Consider the following 16,640-nt stretch of genomic DNA (forward strand, 5'->3'; position numbering starts at 1 on the left):
TCTCAAAAATACTCAACTTACGCTTTTTAGTGAAATCTCTTGTCTTTCACCAAAAGTCGTCTTCCGAGTGCCCCGAATCTACGTCATACCTTTGAGCACACGGAAGCTGTCGTCAAAGCTTATCCGGAAGAAATCCTTTGATTAAGCCAGAGGTACATTCAAATAGTGCTGCGGAGACTTTTTATGCACCAGAAGCGGTCGCTAACGACGTTTTCACGGTGGAACACATGAAGAAGATTTGCTTGCGTTTCCATCAAGGGGTCATTGTAGAACTCTGAAACGTTTCAAACCAGAATAACGCCACATTCTCAAAGAGCATATTAGATCTTCGCTACTTATTCTGTGGTTTTTAAAAGAAACAGACTCTTATGCGCTCCTAAAGAATGCAACTTCTAGAACGTGAGATTAACTTTTTCTGTGCACAAAGCTTCCTATGAATGAAGACTTTTCTTTCATAAGAAGTACTCCCAAAAAAGCTTAGAATTCTAATAAGTATGATTTTGCGATTCGAGAAGACCTGACCCGTTCCTTGCAAAAAACTTCACACTTCGTGAGAATGACTTTTGTCGCTGCACCCGCAGAGGCTAAGATTTTGGAATTGTCTCGCAGTACTACGCCAAGTTCTTCACGTAGTGCGCTATGGATCCTACAACATAGGTTGGAACGTAGGTGTCTTTATAGATTCTATCAGAACCTCAGTATCAAAAAAAAGGTCTCTCCAAAGAATCACATTCTTGCGCAGCTTGCCGACAAAACGGGTCAATTTCTTAGAACAAAATGCAGTGGCCATTTTAGGACCTTACAAAGACGTGTAGATCAGGAATACTAGATCCAACTAAGTGGTTTATTTTGAGGCCCCATATTTCGTCATCCACATAAGAAAACGCCGGCCTCACGTGTGGCAGCCTTCAAGCAACCTATCAACCGCATTCCGGATGAGGACGTAAAAGCGTAAAGTATTGACGTCATTCTTCATAACGTTCATAATTGCTGGTTTGACCGCTATCGTCGGTAACGTCAAAGAATAAACAATACGTTTATAGAAACATCAGTTTCCTTAAGCATAAGTAAGCGGGAGCCGGACAAAATCCTTTGAACCGCTCTAGACTTTCATAGGAATTGTCTATGACCTTAGCCAATGTGACCGTAAATCTGCAAGCTTCTTCACGATCTTTCAAGATAAAAGTTGTACAGTGATTTTTGCCGACAGCTGAGCTTGTGTGCGAAAAGAGTGTGATCTGTCACGGAGTGAAATAATAGTTCAATACAATAAGCCTAATGTGGTCAAGCCTAAAGCCAAACCAGACTACCGTATGTAAGGACATTCCGTTCAGTTTTTGGGATGACTTTAGTAGACCACCAAAAGCAAGTGTCACAAATCTGCCCACGGCGCTGTATCATTCCGGGGTGCTTTCGACTGTAGTATTTTCGGGAGAACTTTGGCGCCCGAACGGAGTCAAGTCGTAATTGAGGACATAAAGTTCCTCAGAACAGAACTTACAATATCAGCAGATTAAGTTACGCTACTTTTGGCGCCAATTGTAGTATTCAGACTAGAAAAACCGAGAGTGCTTTATTGCTTAGAGTGTCCTCACGGCTCCTCACCTTGAACGATTTGTTTTTGAAATCTTAGGAGCAGAGCCCTACTGGCTCGTGATCCTGTCTTATTTGCGTCGTATTGATGTTTCATGGTTGCTTCTAAGGAATTTAGTTGGCGAACTGTATGACTCAGGTAATGGCAGTAAGTAGCTTAATATATCAATGCTTTAGTCGAATCATGTGGCAGAGGAGTGCGCACTCCAGGGAGAACGACGCGGCCTTGGACACCTGTATCTCTTTTTAACCGGTTACAATAGACACATCTTAATTCATTCTTCTAAGCGAAGCCATAGCACTTTGACGCGTTACCATTTCGGCAGGTTTGGTCAAGGAAGCGGCGTGTCGCAAAACGTCCAAATCTCGGGTATTTATAACATGTAAGTGGTTGTGATGCCTTTTCACGGGTAATGTGATTACAGTGTTTCGGAAACATTTTGGTGAAGGCACTCAATAGAAGAAAAAACCTAATTGAATATTGATAGTTCGTCTGACTTCAATTCACTTCATCTAAGTAAGCTGTATTCAGTTCAGTAGTAACTATGGCTACATTAGACTCTTATCCGCATTTCAGGTAGGATGTTGACAGCGCGCAGGCTTTGCCCCATTTCTAAGATTTTAGTAACGACAATGGTACAAATGCAGCAGAAATATCAAAATTCAACGAAGCAGCAACTTACGCCGCCGTCAGCTGGTCTATTTTCGCCGAATTTGGCTTTCCTCTGGTATGTAACCGCGGCGCTTGCATTGCATTGCACTGCATTGCGGAGTCTACGCGAGATAACTCAAGGTCGGTCCACCAAGATTGACGGCCAATTTAACGATTTCAGAATGGTAACGTATGTCTACGTCACCTAAATATTCAGGCCAGTTCTTTACGCTTATCGCTCTGGTGAGCTACATGCTTGTTATTGCAGTTTCTGCTGAGTCACTACACATATGGGCCTCAGGCTGCAAAAATCCGACTCGCTGCAGGGCACTGCCCCCCCCCCCCCATTCTTTAGTGCATTAAGGCCTAAACTTCGGGGTGTTGCGGAGGGTACCATGCTTACAGAGTACGCATATTCGTCGCGTACCACAGAAGCATTTAAGCTAATGGCCAAAGCCGATTGCGTGCTCGCTCATTTCCTAATCGTACATTAATCAAGTGGTCTTGAACCTCTTCAGTGAAGGTCGAATTTATGCTAGCTAAAAACCCAATAGTTGCTATTTTTCGTGAAATCATTACACAGTGTCAATTATAATACAAGTATACCATGCGTGCCATAAGAACTGTTAGTATACAATGTAGACTAGATCAGTTAAGCGCACCTGTACCATCGTGGCCGATGACTTGACGAATGAATTAGGGGTCAGGTTCCCGATCATATTTATCTTGTGATGTTTACTGATAAAGTCGGATAGTTCGTGATTAGCTTTGTATTTTTCAGGGAATTCTAAGAACTCGTACTTACGCTAAATATACCTGGATTTTGTCATTATCAAAGAATGGTTGCCTATCATATTTCTATGTAGGTGGTGGGAGTGTACTGTAGGCATATAAAGATTTTTTTGCATTCCTGAGGGTCTTTGATTTACCTATTTGAACTGTCCTAGAATCATGATACTTTGTTGCATTTCTCCGATAGTTTCGTTTTACTCATATAAAATTAGCTTCGTAAATATATTCTTTCTTTGTGTAAATTTCCCCTGAGATGGCTTTTTGGTTGTGTTCGGGTTCGGGTTTATTAACGTGCATTAAAAATAAGCGAATTCTTTAAACTAAACAGCTTAATACCACATTACACAAGTTTCGTACATTTAATATATATATATATATATATATATATATATATAACCAGGTCTTGATTAATTTTGACCATACCGGAAGCCCTTGAACCTCAAGATACCCCAGTAGAGCTAGGCAATGGTGCAAAACAATCCTACCGATTTCCTTTAGCCTGTTTCTTTTCTAGACGAGACAAATCGCACGCTACACGCCTAGAAATGCTGATCCGGGATAAAGTTCTACCGCCGCGTACAAAAGACCATCAATATCGGCTGTCCAAACGAGATTCTTAGATATAGGAGTAATAGGGTGGGGTGGGGTTTCCTATTGTCATCCAGAGAAAAATCTCTTACGTAGATGCGTTTGCTTCTGTCTAGTTGTTGAAATAGCTGCTTCTTCATGTAGTGTTATTCAAAATTCGATTACAGGCGAATCTGGCTCGAACCTTTTTCATCCTTGAGACATACTTGAGGGTGCTTTCGCCCGCTCACCTACGCCACAGCCTAGTGTCCCATCTTTAAAACTTCAACAATCCTGAAAGAATGAATTTCAAAATTTTTCAGCCACCTTCCCAATTTAGGGCAATGCTTTAGGCCTAATACGCCATCTAAGAATCCAGTCATCCTCCGAACGATAGCCAAGGTCTAGGCGAATTGGAGAAAGGAAAAGCAATGAGAGTGAAACAAGAATAACACGAACGAATAGTAAAATCTGTGCATCAACGCCACAAACTTTTGCTGTTGTTTTTTGCGTCTCGCTGTTCGCTTGGCTCGATTTTTTCATCTCGTAACTTCTATGTTTTCCCATTCCGCTAGCAACGGCCGAATGAATATAGCAATGGTAACGTCAATAGGCACAAAAGTGGCAAAGCGATACGCACCAGAGACGGCAAACGCAATCCATTCTAGATGTGTTTCAGAGTTCGATAAGGCGCTAAGAATAGTACGGGTAGGATAAAAGTGACGTGTGGTCTTGACGATGGCGGAGACGACAGTATAACCGCGCTGAAATACCGACACGTACGAACAGGGGCGATGGGACCGACAGAATGGGGGTGCCCGGTCTTCCGGGATAAGTGTGGTAGCAAGGAACCCTCTTTTCAGCGACAACTCTCCCTATAGCCGCCTGCTGCCTCTAGGCTTCCACTGCTCACATGTCGACAGCATCAGTACTGGCTGAAAACGCTCTTTCTATAGTAGAAAGATCTCACAGTATATTCGTAACACCCGGATTTCCCATCTTGCTAGCAAAGAGCTATCGGGACGCAGGCGGAGCGGCGCATTGCAATCGCCTTTCTCTCCGTTCGTTTTTTCATACCCTTTCTGTCCGGCCTTCTCTGGCCTTGCTACCCTACTCTGCTTTCCTCTTCTTTTATCCTCTATCGAGCCTCAGAGTGGCCTGATAAAAAAAGGTGAGGTGTCACGGCTCACCGGTGGGCTCCTGAAGTTCCCAATTTTTCCTCTCGCTTGCCCCTGTTTTTCTAGAAATGCTGCGAAAGTACGGTCGAGGAGTGTGTCGGTGCCTGAGCGAGACGGGCCTGAGGGTACACGTGCGGGACGGAAACCAAAAGAAAACGCCCAGCCCACGAGCCGAAATCCGGGCAAAAAGGAAGACGAAGCAGTTATGATGAATGAATTGAGCGAACCGGCAGCTGCGGTGGCAGCCATGGTGCTAGCAGCAACAGCGATGCCAGTACAGAGATGGCATACTAGCGGAAGAGACGATCGTCAGCACCTCATGGAGAATGCTTTACCCCCTATGCGTTCGTTCGTATGGATTTATTTCCGCCTTTTCGTTTGCCCATCGTAGTTGTCCTATCTCTTGTCGATGTGGATCTTGTAGAGTCCAGAGGTCTCTTCTTCTCATACTGTCATAGCCGACCCTCAGTGTCCTCTTCGACTCTTTATTGTACTCTTTCTTCCTACTATACCCTCGCTTCGGTCACAATGATGGAGGCCGGTGCCTTTCTGCTCCTTCTGTCTTTTCTTCTCGGTTTCTTCACGTTTATGCTCTCCATCGTTCGATCTCGTCGTCTTTTATCGCTCTTTCGTTCTCAGACTCTACTCAAACTTCTTCTTTCCGGCCTTCTCCGCTGTGGTTTCGGTCGTGCCCCGCGACACTCCCGTCATCAGCCATTACCGAGGGTCCGCACACAATCTTGCTCGTGCCCTTTGTCGTTGCGCACGGCGAAAACCTTGACACGCGCACGAGCCTAGTAGTGATTTATATTCCAGTTAAACATGCGAACGAATAAAACGTGAATACGAAACAGGCTGTTCTGGAATGGCGACGACCTTGCGAGACGAAGACGGGAGACTCGAGGCATATAGAAAGAGAAAAACTGAGACACAGACGCAGAGACACGGAGAAAGCAAAAATCCGGGGCAAAGTAGGAAGGGCCGAAAGACCGAGACAAATCCAAAGCTACAACTACGGTACGAACAACTTGACGAAACGGACCAAGAGGGTTAAAATATGATGGCAGGGGACACTGACGACGACGGTAAAAGAAACGAGAGGAAGGGGAGAGGAAAGTGAATTAAGTGAAGAGCACAATCGACAACACGGAAAGGACTAAAATAGGTAAAAATAGGTGGAAACAAGAGGAAGTGTAAAAAATGTTAGTAATTAATCTCGGACTACAATCGTTGTTACAACTAGCCGTATAGAGTTCACAAAACGTAGAGCGGAAACGTAACTCGTAGCTGGGGCTTAGCTTGCTATTACGCTAGGACAACTCATTATTGTGATTTATATTGTGTACGTATCACACATGTCGTGGTCCATTTTTTCGTGGTATTTTGTAATGACGGTGATATTGGAAGCTGCTTTGCCGTGAAAGATAGACGTCATAAATAACTACATAACATTATGATTAGGTAATACAGTTTTAGTTGTGCCCGCTGGTCTTCCTCCTAGGAGACCTCCTAAATTTACAGCCTTGTTATTAAGAAATATCGTATTAATAATAAGAATCAGTACGTTTGAACATATGGATGAATGTTACGGTCCGTCGAAATAAATGACGCGGCGTACTCTGACGGAGTGATCGTACTCATTCAATTGCCACTTGCTTATTTTCTCACCTCGTATTTTTACGTATTTGACTAGTATGTTTTATACTTTTTGCTAATGCCATATGACATTGAAGTCGACTTGACGGAACGCATTGCTAAGCCAGTTGCTTCATTTTAAACCTGCCCTGTGATTTGTGGGCTGTTTCTACAACTGGTCATGGCACTGCCATAGTGATGTTAGGAGCACTTCGACACAACTTAGTTATGGCCTGTCTGAGACATCTACGCGTTCGCACAATGAACAATGACTACCTAATAAAATATCCTGATGAAAAATAAGGCAGTATAGTATTACATTTTAAAGCATTCAATTTATTCAACATATTACAAAATGTTTCACCCGCCATTATCGTCAGTCGTTGGATGGGTGTCCTGTTGCTGCTGTTGTGGCTTATTGTTGTCATATTTATTTTTATTTTCAACTATTCATTATCATCATCATTGCCATGTTTTTTTTAACTCCTGTTCGATCATGTAAAATCGTTGAATTGGCAATTAGTCACTTTTTTGGGCTGGCACCGGACATCCGGCAACGTAAATCGTTCCTAACTGATTTTAATTTTACTGTCCTATCTTCGGTACATGGGCACAATTATTACCACATAGATACTCGATTATTCATAAATCGTACTTACCCGATTGTCGTTTGTTAATTTTTTTCATGTGTAGATTAAAATGGTTGGCCTCCATTAACGAAGTTTTATATAGTTTTGTTCGTTCGAACGATGCCAGTCCAACATAAATCTACCGCAGTAATTGTTCCTTAACGTAAATGATCCGTTGCTCAACGGCGACTTCATTTCCCGTTGAGCTTCGCATGTTCTAGTGGCTTTTTGTTTACCCCGCATGTTTGCCGTTTTCCTTTTGTTTTGTGCAGTCTAGGTACTCGCCCTTTCTGCAATTACCATTCGCGTGCCGTCATCTTTGTCGCTGCAGAGGCTTCTTGTCATTTTGTGTGGCAATTGTCGGCTACAAGAGGAAGAACATCGTAGGTGTTGTATTTTAGTATGAGCTGCGTCTGCAGAATTCAACTCCACAAGGAGACATGTAGGTCGGCGATTGGCGTATGATCATTTTGTTCCTTGTGCTCTTCTTATGAGGCAATAATTTTATCTTCAAATTTATTTTGTTTGTGAATATTTTATTAGAGTTATAATATTGCGTTTCTGTGTCGTCCGTTGAGAGGGCGGCAATAACGTCACCGTCGTTGATATTCGGTAATTTTTGTTATGATCGTTCGTAGACGACCTTTACGGATCTGCCACTGTCACTTACGATAACGTCACCGACTCCGATACTTTGCCTCTGAGACACGTACCGAGAGGTCTTCTTGTGAAGTCGATATCGGATGTTATCATAGTCAAACTTCATTGTTTCAATCGTAAACCCCGTCCCACACTCAGAAGTTGCAATATAATCGCTCATCCTTTTCTTTATTTCAATATTCATCGTCATCATTGTTACAGTCAGCTATGCAAAATCATCTCCGTGTTCCGCTAACTTGTCTCTCTCGTTCTCTATTTTTTAGTGATGTCTTCTGTTCCCCCCCAATATTTACAAAACATGTTGAGATACTACACAGTATTTACATAGATGTACAATTGCTATTCAATGGCGCATTGCGGTCTCTTGTGTATGCTGTTGGAAACATCTGTTGGTTTGTAGATGTATTACTATCGTCAATCCTGGGTATCTGCATGTTGTGTGAGTTATATGTAAACTATGTGTCATATTGTATGTGCTTACTAGATCACCCTGCTGTCTTTATGTTTGCTGAAGGGCATATATATTATATATATATATATATATTGGGTTGTTGAAAAAGTATTAACTGTTTTGCTTTACATTCAGATCCTAACGTAATATGAGTCATTTCGGGTCGGCGTTAGCGTTTTTGAAAGCCAAGATCTGGCGGTACTAGATGCGCCAAAGCTGTCAGAACGCCTTTACTCAGGTTTAAAACTAATCATTTGTAAAGCTTCGTTGTATTTTACATTTGTATTACGAAAAAGGGGCAAATGTTGTCCAAATCTACAAAAAATGGTTTATGATCAAGTTGCGTTATCGAAAGGAACGGCACAAAGATGGTTCTCTCACTTTAGTTCGGGACGTTTCGCTATAAAAGGTTGACCAATTACGGAAAAAAGTGAAATTGTAATAGAAATGGATACTTCCAAGGGACTAAACAGTCATCATTGAATAGTTTTAATCCATTTGAAAAAAACTTGGCTACACAAAAAAGCTCGATGCTTGGCTGCCACGTGAGTTTACGCGAAGTAAGTCACTCAATCATATTTCTATCTAAGGAACTCTATAGAAACGAAACAAAGTCGAGCCATTTTGAGGTGGCTGATCCGATATTAAAAAAAATAAAAAAGTAGATTACGTACGACAAATATTGTGCAAGTGAAAAGATGTACTACACGATTCGTGGCAAAGCTCAGAGTGACGCCAAACAAGGTAATGCTGTGTGCCTGATAGGAGTGCAAAAGAACTCTGCACTGTGAGCTTTTGCTGGCAAAACAATTGATTCGGACGTCCACGGTCAACAACTAAAAAAAATTATAACCACCAATTGGAAAAATTCTAATGAAGAAGAAAAAGCGTCATATTCCATCATGATATTGCCATACCTCAAAACTGGGAGAATTCGGAGCTAATTTCAATGCACCCGTCGTATGACCCGAATCTTACACCGTAAGACTATTACGTGTATCTTGGTCTCTAAGGTTCGCCTAATGGTAATAATTAGAATAATAGAAAAATACAAAAACCATTTGTCGCAATTTTCCGCCCGGAAATCACAGAACCTCTATAGTGAGTGATAAGATTACGATGTTACTAGAAAGAAAAAAAGAAGCAAGTCACCGATTAAAGTGGCGCTTACTAAGTTTTGTACTGTTAGCTTAAGCTATAAAAATGTTTGCTTCGATTTTTACTACAAACGGTGAATACTTGTTCGAGAACCCAATATATATGTTCAATCTCATTTTGGTTTATTATATCACCTCCTTCATTTTTTCATTACCACATCCAACGGCGGCTATGTGACGTTTTCGTCATTCTGTCTCTTTATTAAATACATTTATTAACGCGATCGTCGATTTCCATTTGTCCAAGATCAAAGATATCAATTCAGTTGAAGCGGCAGCAGAAATAACAACGAGCTTTGCGCTGCATAATAATTAACTTTTGCTGCAGGTTTTTTTTTTGCCGCTGAGCTCTTTTTGCTACGAGACTGTTGTATTAGTATACAGGCGCATATATTTTCACCAATTAGTCCTTCTAAGAGTATTCAATTTGTGTGCTTACCGCCAGTACACGCTGCACATCCGGCAGATCAGGTTCAACGACTCGGAGTTACCGTGAAAAGCATCTGCACAACAGTTTCATTGTTCTATAGGTGCCATTGTATACCATAATATCGAGAAGATAACTCAAAGAGGGTTTTCTGACTGAACTGTTGCCAACGCTATGTCTGTTGGCAAATGTGAAGATAACAGTGTTTTTGGCACTGTTACTTCTAATGCTATTAGACGCCATTTAGGCTGCTCTGTCTTAATTGATTCCTGACTGGTCCTTCGCTAATGGCATACCTCGACCCCGCTTTTGTTGCCTCTTCTCGTTACTACAGCTCTTCATGTTACTGCTGCTGCGTTCACGACTGTTTAAGTTCTTTACATCTGTAACTATGTTTCTCGCTACAGTCTATCTTGTTGTTGTTGTTGTTGTTGTTGTTGTGTCGTCTGCAATTACTGTCGTGTCTGCGGTGAAACTGGTGGGGGCATAATTGCGCTCTGCAGTTGGCTTCCGTTCGCCCCTCGTATCGGCACGGTAGAGTAACGGATGGGTCCGAACAGCGACAACTCGATGACCGGAACTTGGCCACCACCTGCGCTACTCCCCCATACAGATGTTACTTCCTTCCCTTCTATAGCCTTCTTTATCTTGTAATATCATCAACCTTTTTTTGTCATCATCCCTGCAAACAGATTCGACTGATTTCCTTCACTCATCTACTCGCACTAGTTCTATGCTACTTCTCGAGGCAACAAGCGGTTGTTCGGTCCTTAAGATTTCAGCTAGTCTAAACATTTTAATAGACAACAAAAAACATCTGCTGCTTATTTCTCATATTTAAGAAAGTCCAAAGTATTTTAAATACAAACGTTATCGTCATAAACAACGCTTGTATCGCTACTGTCGTTGCGGAGCCAGTCTTTGGCGGCAAAGTGGCTTGTGCATTAGCATTTAACTCTTAGTATATAGCTTTATTTTTCCCTTATTTTTTGGCGGCTTCTCTTAGCCTTCAGCATCATCAGTGGATTTCGAACAAAGGCGATTCGAACAACATCACAAACGTATGTGTTGGTGCCTGTCTGAGATTCCTGTCGTATTTGGGTATTTCTTTGGACGTGTGCAACTGGGCGTGCGTGTCTGTGTGTGTGTGTATATGTGTGTGTGTGTGTGTGTGTGTGTGTGTGTGTGTGTGTGTGTGTGTGTATATGTGTGTGTGTGACCTATTTGTATAGTGTATTCGTGCTGTACAACACGTGGCCCGGACTTCAGCGCGAGCACGTTTGTCGAGGGCTCAAAAAACGAAGCCACGAATTTGATTCAACCAGAGGCTGTCCAACACCGCATTGGAGTGCTGCTCGTGAATACGGACCACAAACTTGCTTTTGTAAAGAAGCTTACTTGCTTTAAATTCCATATACGTGAAACATTTATGACCTTGCTCAATTATAAATCTCATCGAGATGAGTTTGTTGTGCTTCGAGATGGGATTGTATAGCACCGTTGATGTACAACCTCATCAGCAAGGTTCCTCTAGCAATCAGGAACAACGCCTATCTTCCTGAATTTTTTTTATCATACAGACGATCCCGTAATTTCGACTTCTTAATATATCAAACAAAGGACGGACAAATCCGTCAAGACCACTAGTAGACAAAACTGTTAAATAGCTTGTCCCCACCTACCAGCAGACGTGCCATCCTAACCTAGAAGAAACTGTCTACCTGTGCACATCTACTCTGTTCTATGTTGTTTTGAAATTGTTCGGACTAAAACTCTCGATGCTGCTGCCCATCGCTGCTCACTTCCAACTGTCTCATATTTTTCATTATCGTTTTATGCCTTCTTATTGCGGTTATAAATGGCAATTGTGTCACCTGTTAGCTTTTTTTTACCATCATCGTTATCAGTGTCAATTGTTTCTTCTTCCTTTACTAATCAAATATTTCGCTCTACAGGTCTCATTTTGCATTCGTACACGCAAATGTTGCCGTTACGCTTTATCCTTCACGTCTCAGATACATACAATTCAGAAACACGTTCATTCACAAGCACGCATACACAGCTAGCAAATCCAGTCAGCACGCCGGTATCTCAGACATTCACCCACTTCATTCCGTCACTCACACGTTTGCACTGACGCACAAAAGAATAACATCGATTTTTGGCTTGGGGGCCCCCATTTTCTCGATGGCCGCCAACATTCGATATAGATTGACGTATGAGCGGCCATGTTCAGTTTAGCTGGCAATGATTACTATCATAATTAGTGCTATAATCTAGGCGTAAAGTGTGCTTATATCAAATACAAAAGCTCACTCACGCGACCACTTTACAGAGTATTATTGATAGAGAGAACAGACTTCTCTTGGCCATTATATAGCTAGAAGAAAAAAAAAAAACGCAAATAATTTAATTCCCATCCTTGCTTAATTCACCTTCCACAGCTCCTCGATAGGACATAATAGGTTAAACATACTAACCTGACAAATATGCTCCATTCAACCTCAATGTTGTATCTTATAGCACTCTCTCTCACCCATGTGATACGCAGGTCCGTTGTACTGCCGCTGTTTTCTGATGGGCACAGTAATGATACATAATGTCCTTTTTTTGTTTTTTCCGCCTGGAGCCGTCTTGTTGACCTTCAGCGCTCGTTTGCTTCTGCGTCTGAATTGGCAAGGCGGCATTGAGCAGCTAGCTGAAATAGTGTCAGCGAGTACATGAAACTCGTGTAAACACGAATATGGACCATACGCTGGCGTACACACGGACCCAAAAGAGGACAATACAATGGATTTGTTCGAGATACGGCCACTGGAGAGGCTGAAAGCAAGTCAACGAACGAAAATCTCGTGTCGACCTCGGTATCTCGTGGACAGACCCAAAGGATTGACCTTTTACCGAAACCGCCGTCAAGACTTCGATAGTCAGGTAAGCATTTTTGCCATCCGCTATATTAAACTATATCAAGTATTTGCAACATATTGCTAGTTGCCGACTAAACCGAAGTAACCGACCGAATCATGTTGCAAAGTAACTGTATGTTAGATTGGCGATGACACGACGAAAATGTCGGGGCAATGGGTTGTTAGGTGTGACCAGTGCATCGTGTGTGGCAACAAAGGTCGCTTCCGTTACATTAATCTTTTTTTTTTACCTTTTTGGCTAGACGAAAATTTAGCGGATAAACTGCATGACTTGTTGACAGCTTGTCTTTCCGAAACGTATTGAATTAAAGTAAAATACAATATATAAACCTGAGAGGACCAAACATGTCTCGCACTCTATATGCCTGGGGTGTCGTGAGCTACCTGTAAGCTCTAAGCAATAGCACACGCTGTCTTTTATTTATGAATTTCAAATGAGCATTACCAAATAGCTGGCTGTCAGTCTTTGAAGAATCCAGAGAATCAGTTGGTATTATGATCGCGAACCACCGCTGAAAGATATCTGACATTGCATTACTATTAATAAAGTTTATACAACTAAACACAGGTTTTTGTTATTGTCACATTCTTGCCGTAATAATTTTCTTCATCATAATTCGCATCACCTACATAACCAGTTTTGACATCCCTATGATTTATCAGATCAGTATCAACCCGTTATATCAAATGACTATGACGATTCAGCCAGAATTTCTTTGTTGTTCTGAACTACTACGATTATTTTCTTACTATACTCCGCGTTTGGCTGCTAGAAGTAGAGCTAGGCCTTAGGCTGGTCAGCTACATCAATATTGTTATCATAACCAGTTAGAAAGTGTAGGTGATCGTTCTATAACTCAGGGCTCGTTCCGTTTCTGTCTTGTATCTATCTCAAAACTAAAAATCAGATACACTATATTGTATTGTATCTGATTTTTAGTTCTGTGTGTAGTACTAGAGTTGTCTGTCTATTATTATTATTATCGCTTTGTCACTAACTATTACACTAAATGTCCGTCGTGTTCACTGATCCTTTGAGTGGCGGTCGCCAGTGGATTACTGTTAAATGAGGTCAGCTCGGCGTGCGGGTAGCTGATGTAGCCCACATTATACATGTCACCGCGTAGAGAGACTCCTACAGCGCCGGCAGGCGCTACTGGCCCTACCACACCGGGGGGCGCTGACCCAACGCCGTTCGCCGATGCCGAGGTGCGACCCGGTGGCGTGGGCGGTCCTGAGCCCGCCCGGAAGTATGGGTACTCAGCCTCCGAAAGACGCCGCTGTACTTCCGGTGCGTAGTGGACCCGATGATGATGGTGGCGTGCGGGAAGCGTCGCGTGGCGATCAGTTCCGCTCGCTGCTACCTGGGGCTTGGCACCGCCTGTCACGAGCGCTGCAAATGGGGAAGACATACGTACACAAGACACAAAATGTAAGACAGACACAGAACGGGGGCAGAGAAAACGGCACACATACACACACCACAACACGTCAACGAATGATCAGCTTAGTTTTACAGTTGGGTGGGGAGTTTCTGACAGCGAGGAGAGTCGCCAATCACCTAAACGAAGGATCATCTAAAAGAACCATAAAGGGGACTGCCTCAGGCGATGTCAAATAACGAATTCGCTGAATAGAACTAGCCTCCCAATGCCGCTCCATTCGACAATATATACTATCGGGTAGAACCACTCTGGTGCGAGAGTCAGGTCAAACCAGTCAGCAGTAATAGCTAACTGACTGCACTTTTACAGCGTGGAACTTATCAAGTGCCCGCAGCAGTTGCGCTCAATCATTGCTATAAACTCTTCGCGGCAGCACTTTATACCATTACACTACTATTCTTACTCTGTCACGGCTAAACCCTATAGTTTTCGTACGATGAGAATAGCGAGATTACTGCAGATAGTGAAAGACCTGGCAATGTGCCTAGTGGCAGTTCGAGGTATAAGAGGGCAACAGTATCAACATAGAACTGGTAGAGCAGTCGTGCCGGTGATGAGTTGTAATCTACGAGGCGTAGCAGTGTTTGGCCTGTGGTGCGTGTGTCGAAATGCTTAGTTTTAGTTTCTTGTGAAGCTTCTGACAGAGTGGAACGAAGGAGCAAGATCGGTCTGCATGCGGATATATCATACTAGCTTGCTAGCGAAGCCCAGAGGCAATCGAGATATTATGCATTGTTGACCAAGTGAAATGCTTAGAGGAAAGTAGTCTTATGAGAAGAAGGTGATGGCTGCCTATCTCCCCTTCACTGGTGCTCCCGCCTTTTTTGGGAAGGGCAAAGCGACCGGAGCAGGCGCGATTAAAGTACTAGTTTTAGCCATACTATAACTATAACTTATGGAAGACGCTATATGTGTGTACAGATGCATGTCGTGCGACGAATTTGTTGCGGGTCTGCCCGTCTGTTCACAACGCTTAGCAAGTAGAAGAGACTATGTATAAACATGAAGGCATGTCATCGTCACGGGTTGACAGATGACACCTCATGCACGCTTTGCAAATCTGTTGGTGACAACTTACAGGAGTCATCGGGGTGGTGGAATGTGGGCAGCGTCGAGTGCGCCGCGGGCTGGTAGTGCAGATTGGTCTCGACGGTGTTCGCGGGTAACGAGGTCCCCTCGAGGATGAACGACGGCTTCGAAGTGGAGTCGTCGGAACAGCTGAAGTGTGCGGTATCACTCTTGTCTGACGTCGAACTTACTGTTTCGGCTACGGTCGCGTTCGTGTAGCTCGGAGGCGGAGCATACATTTCGATGGCCGCAGGCTTCGTGGCCGAATGTTCGCTTTCCTCTGCAATGCCAAAGCGAAGAGCAAAGAGACCCAACCCAAGGGGTCAAGGACACGTGAGACGCTGTCCAGACCGAGCGCCATGCGCACACATGCGAAGCAACAACAAGAACTACAGCTACTATTCTAGATAGGGAGCGTTTCAGTAATATAGTAAATAGCAGCGTCCGGACCCCCAATGGCAGCACCAGTGCTAGCTGCGATGACCGTGGCCGATGCCAGCTATATCCGCCTGCTCTACGGCCGACTGCTAGCTAGTCAGCAGGCTAATAGACTAGCTGATTGGACGGCGGGCCAGCCAGATACATGAACAACTAAATTGAATAATAATGCACACACACTCATATAGACACGCGCACACACACCCAAGCTCACAGAACGAAGAGGCCGCTCTCCTGAACAAACAATTTGTGCCATTACTGGTTGCAGCTGACTATCATATGCAGCCCGGCGCCCCACTGTCAACGCCATCATCAGCACCAGCAGCAGCAGCAGTGGTGGCATCAACATCATCAACGGAAACGCGTGCGAAGGTCAATGTAGGCTGGAGAGTGGCCTCTGTGCGACGTAATGTGAATCAAGAAAAGATCGGGTGGGGGTCGCATACCTGAATACGAATGATAGGTACCTTCGTCCTTCTGCCGCTTGCCCTTCTTCTTGCGGACGAAACAGATGACAAGAAGTATGTTGAGGAACAACAGTGAAGTTCCTACCACCGAGACTGACGTTATAATCATCTTGGGGATGTCCACTTTCGATATAGCCGATGGCAGTGACTGACCACTGGGCGGCAAGATTTCATCTGCAATGTAATTTTAAGCCATATTTTTACATTTAAATATTCAGATGCGGGAGGTGAGACGCCGTCTGGTGCACAAGAAATACAATGAAGCCACGTCTATTGACGTTTATACGGCAAACCTCATCATTGAGAAAGCCCGCAATATGTCTGTGCGTCAGCTGAACCATACCCTGAACGAAACAAGAACATTGGCAGACGCTGATAGCACGTCCTGTTATCGGTTCTACTAACATGGAGTTAATATGCGTGAATAAAGAAAGGTGGGTTTGCTGTTTTAAAACTCTTGGATTATTTGAGGGCTTTTGCAATGAGGGTTCGCTAAGTACACAATAACAGAAAGAACAGTTAGTCGCTCCGGTAGCCGCTCGTGTACGATATAC

The 16,640-nt window shown here is 43.4% G+C and overlaps 1 protein-coding gene across 1 annotated transcript in view; it reads right to left on the reverse strand.

The window, feature by feature from the left end:
* Window positions 1–6,732: 6,732 nt before the first annotated feature.
* LOC111259907 (nephrin) overlaps window positions 6,733–16,640 on the reverse strand; it is an 83,591-nt gene continuing 73,683 nt past the window's right edge. The window contains exons 16-18 of the mRNA XM_086968061.1: window positions 16,066–16,260; window positions 15,192–15,461; window positions 6,733–14,061 (exon numbers count right to left, since the gene is read on the reverse strand). Coding sequence (XP_086824187.1) covers window positions 13,670–14,061; window positions 15,192–15,461; window positions 16,066–16,260 — 857 coding nt within the window. The 3' untranslated portion in view covers window positions 6,733–13,669. The remainder of the gene's footprint in view (window positions 14,062–15,191; window positions 15,462–16,065; window positions 16,261–16,640) is intronic.

Source organism: Varroa jacobsoni, unplaced genomic scaffold (genome assembly GCF_002532875.2).
Source record: "Varroa jacobsoni isolate VJ856 unplaced genomic scaffold, vjacob_1.0 scaffold_381, whole genome shotgun sequence".
Taxonomy (NCBI): domain Eukaryota; kingdom Metazoa; phylum Arthropoda; class Arachnida; order Mesostigmata; family Varroidae; genus Varroa; species Varroa jacobsoni.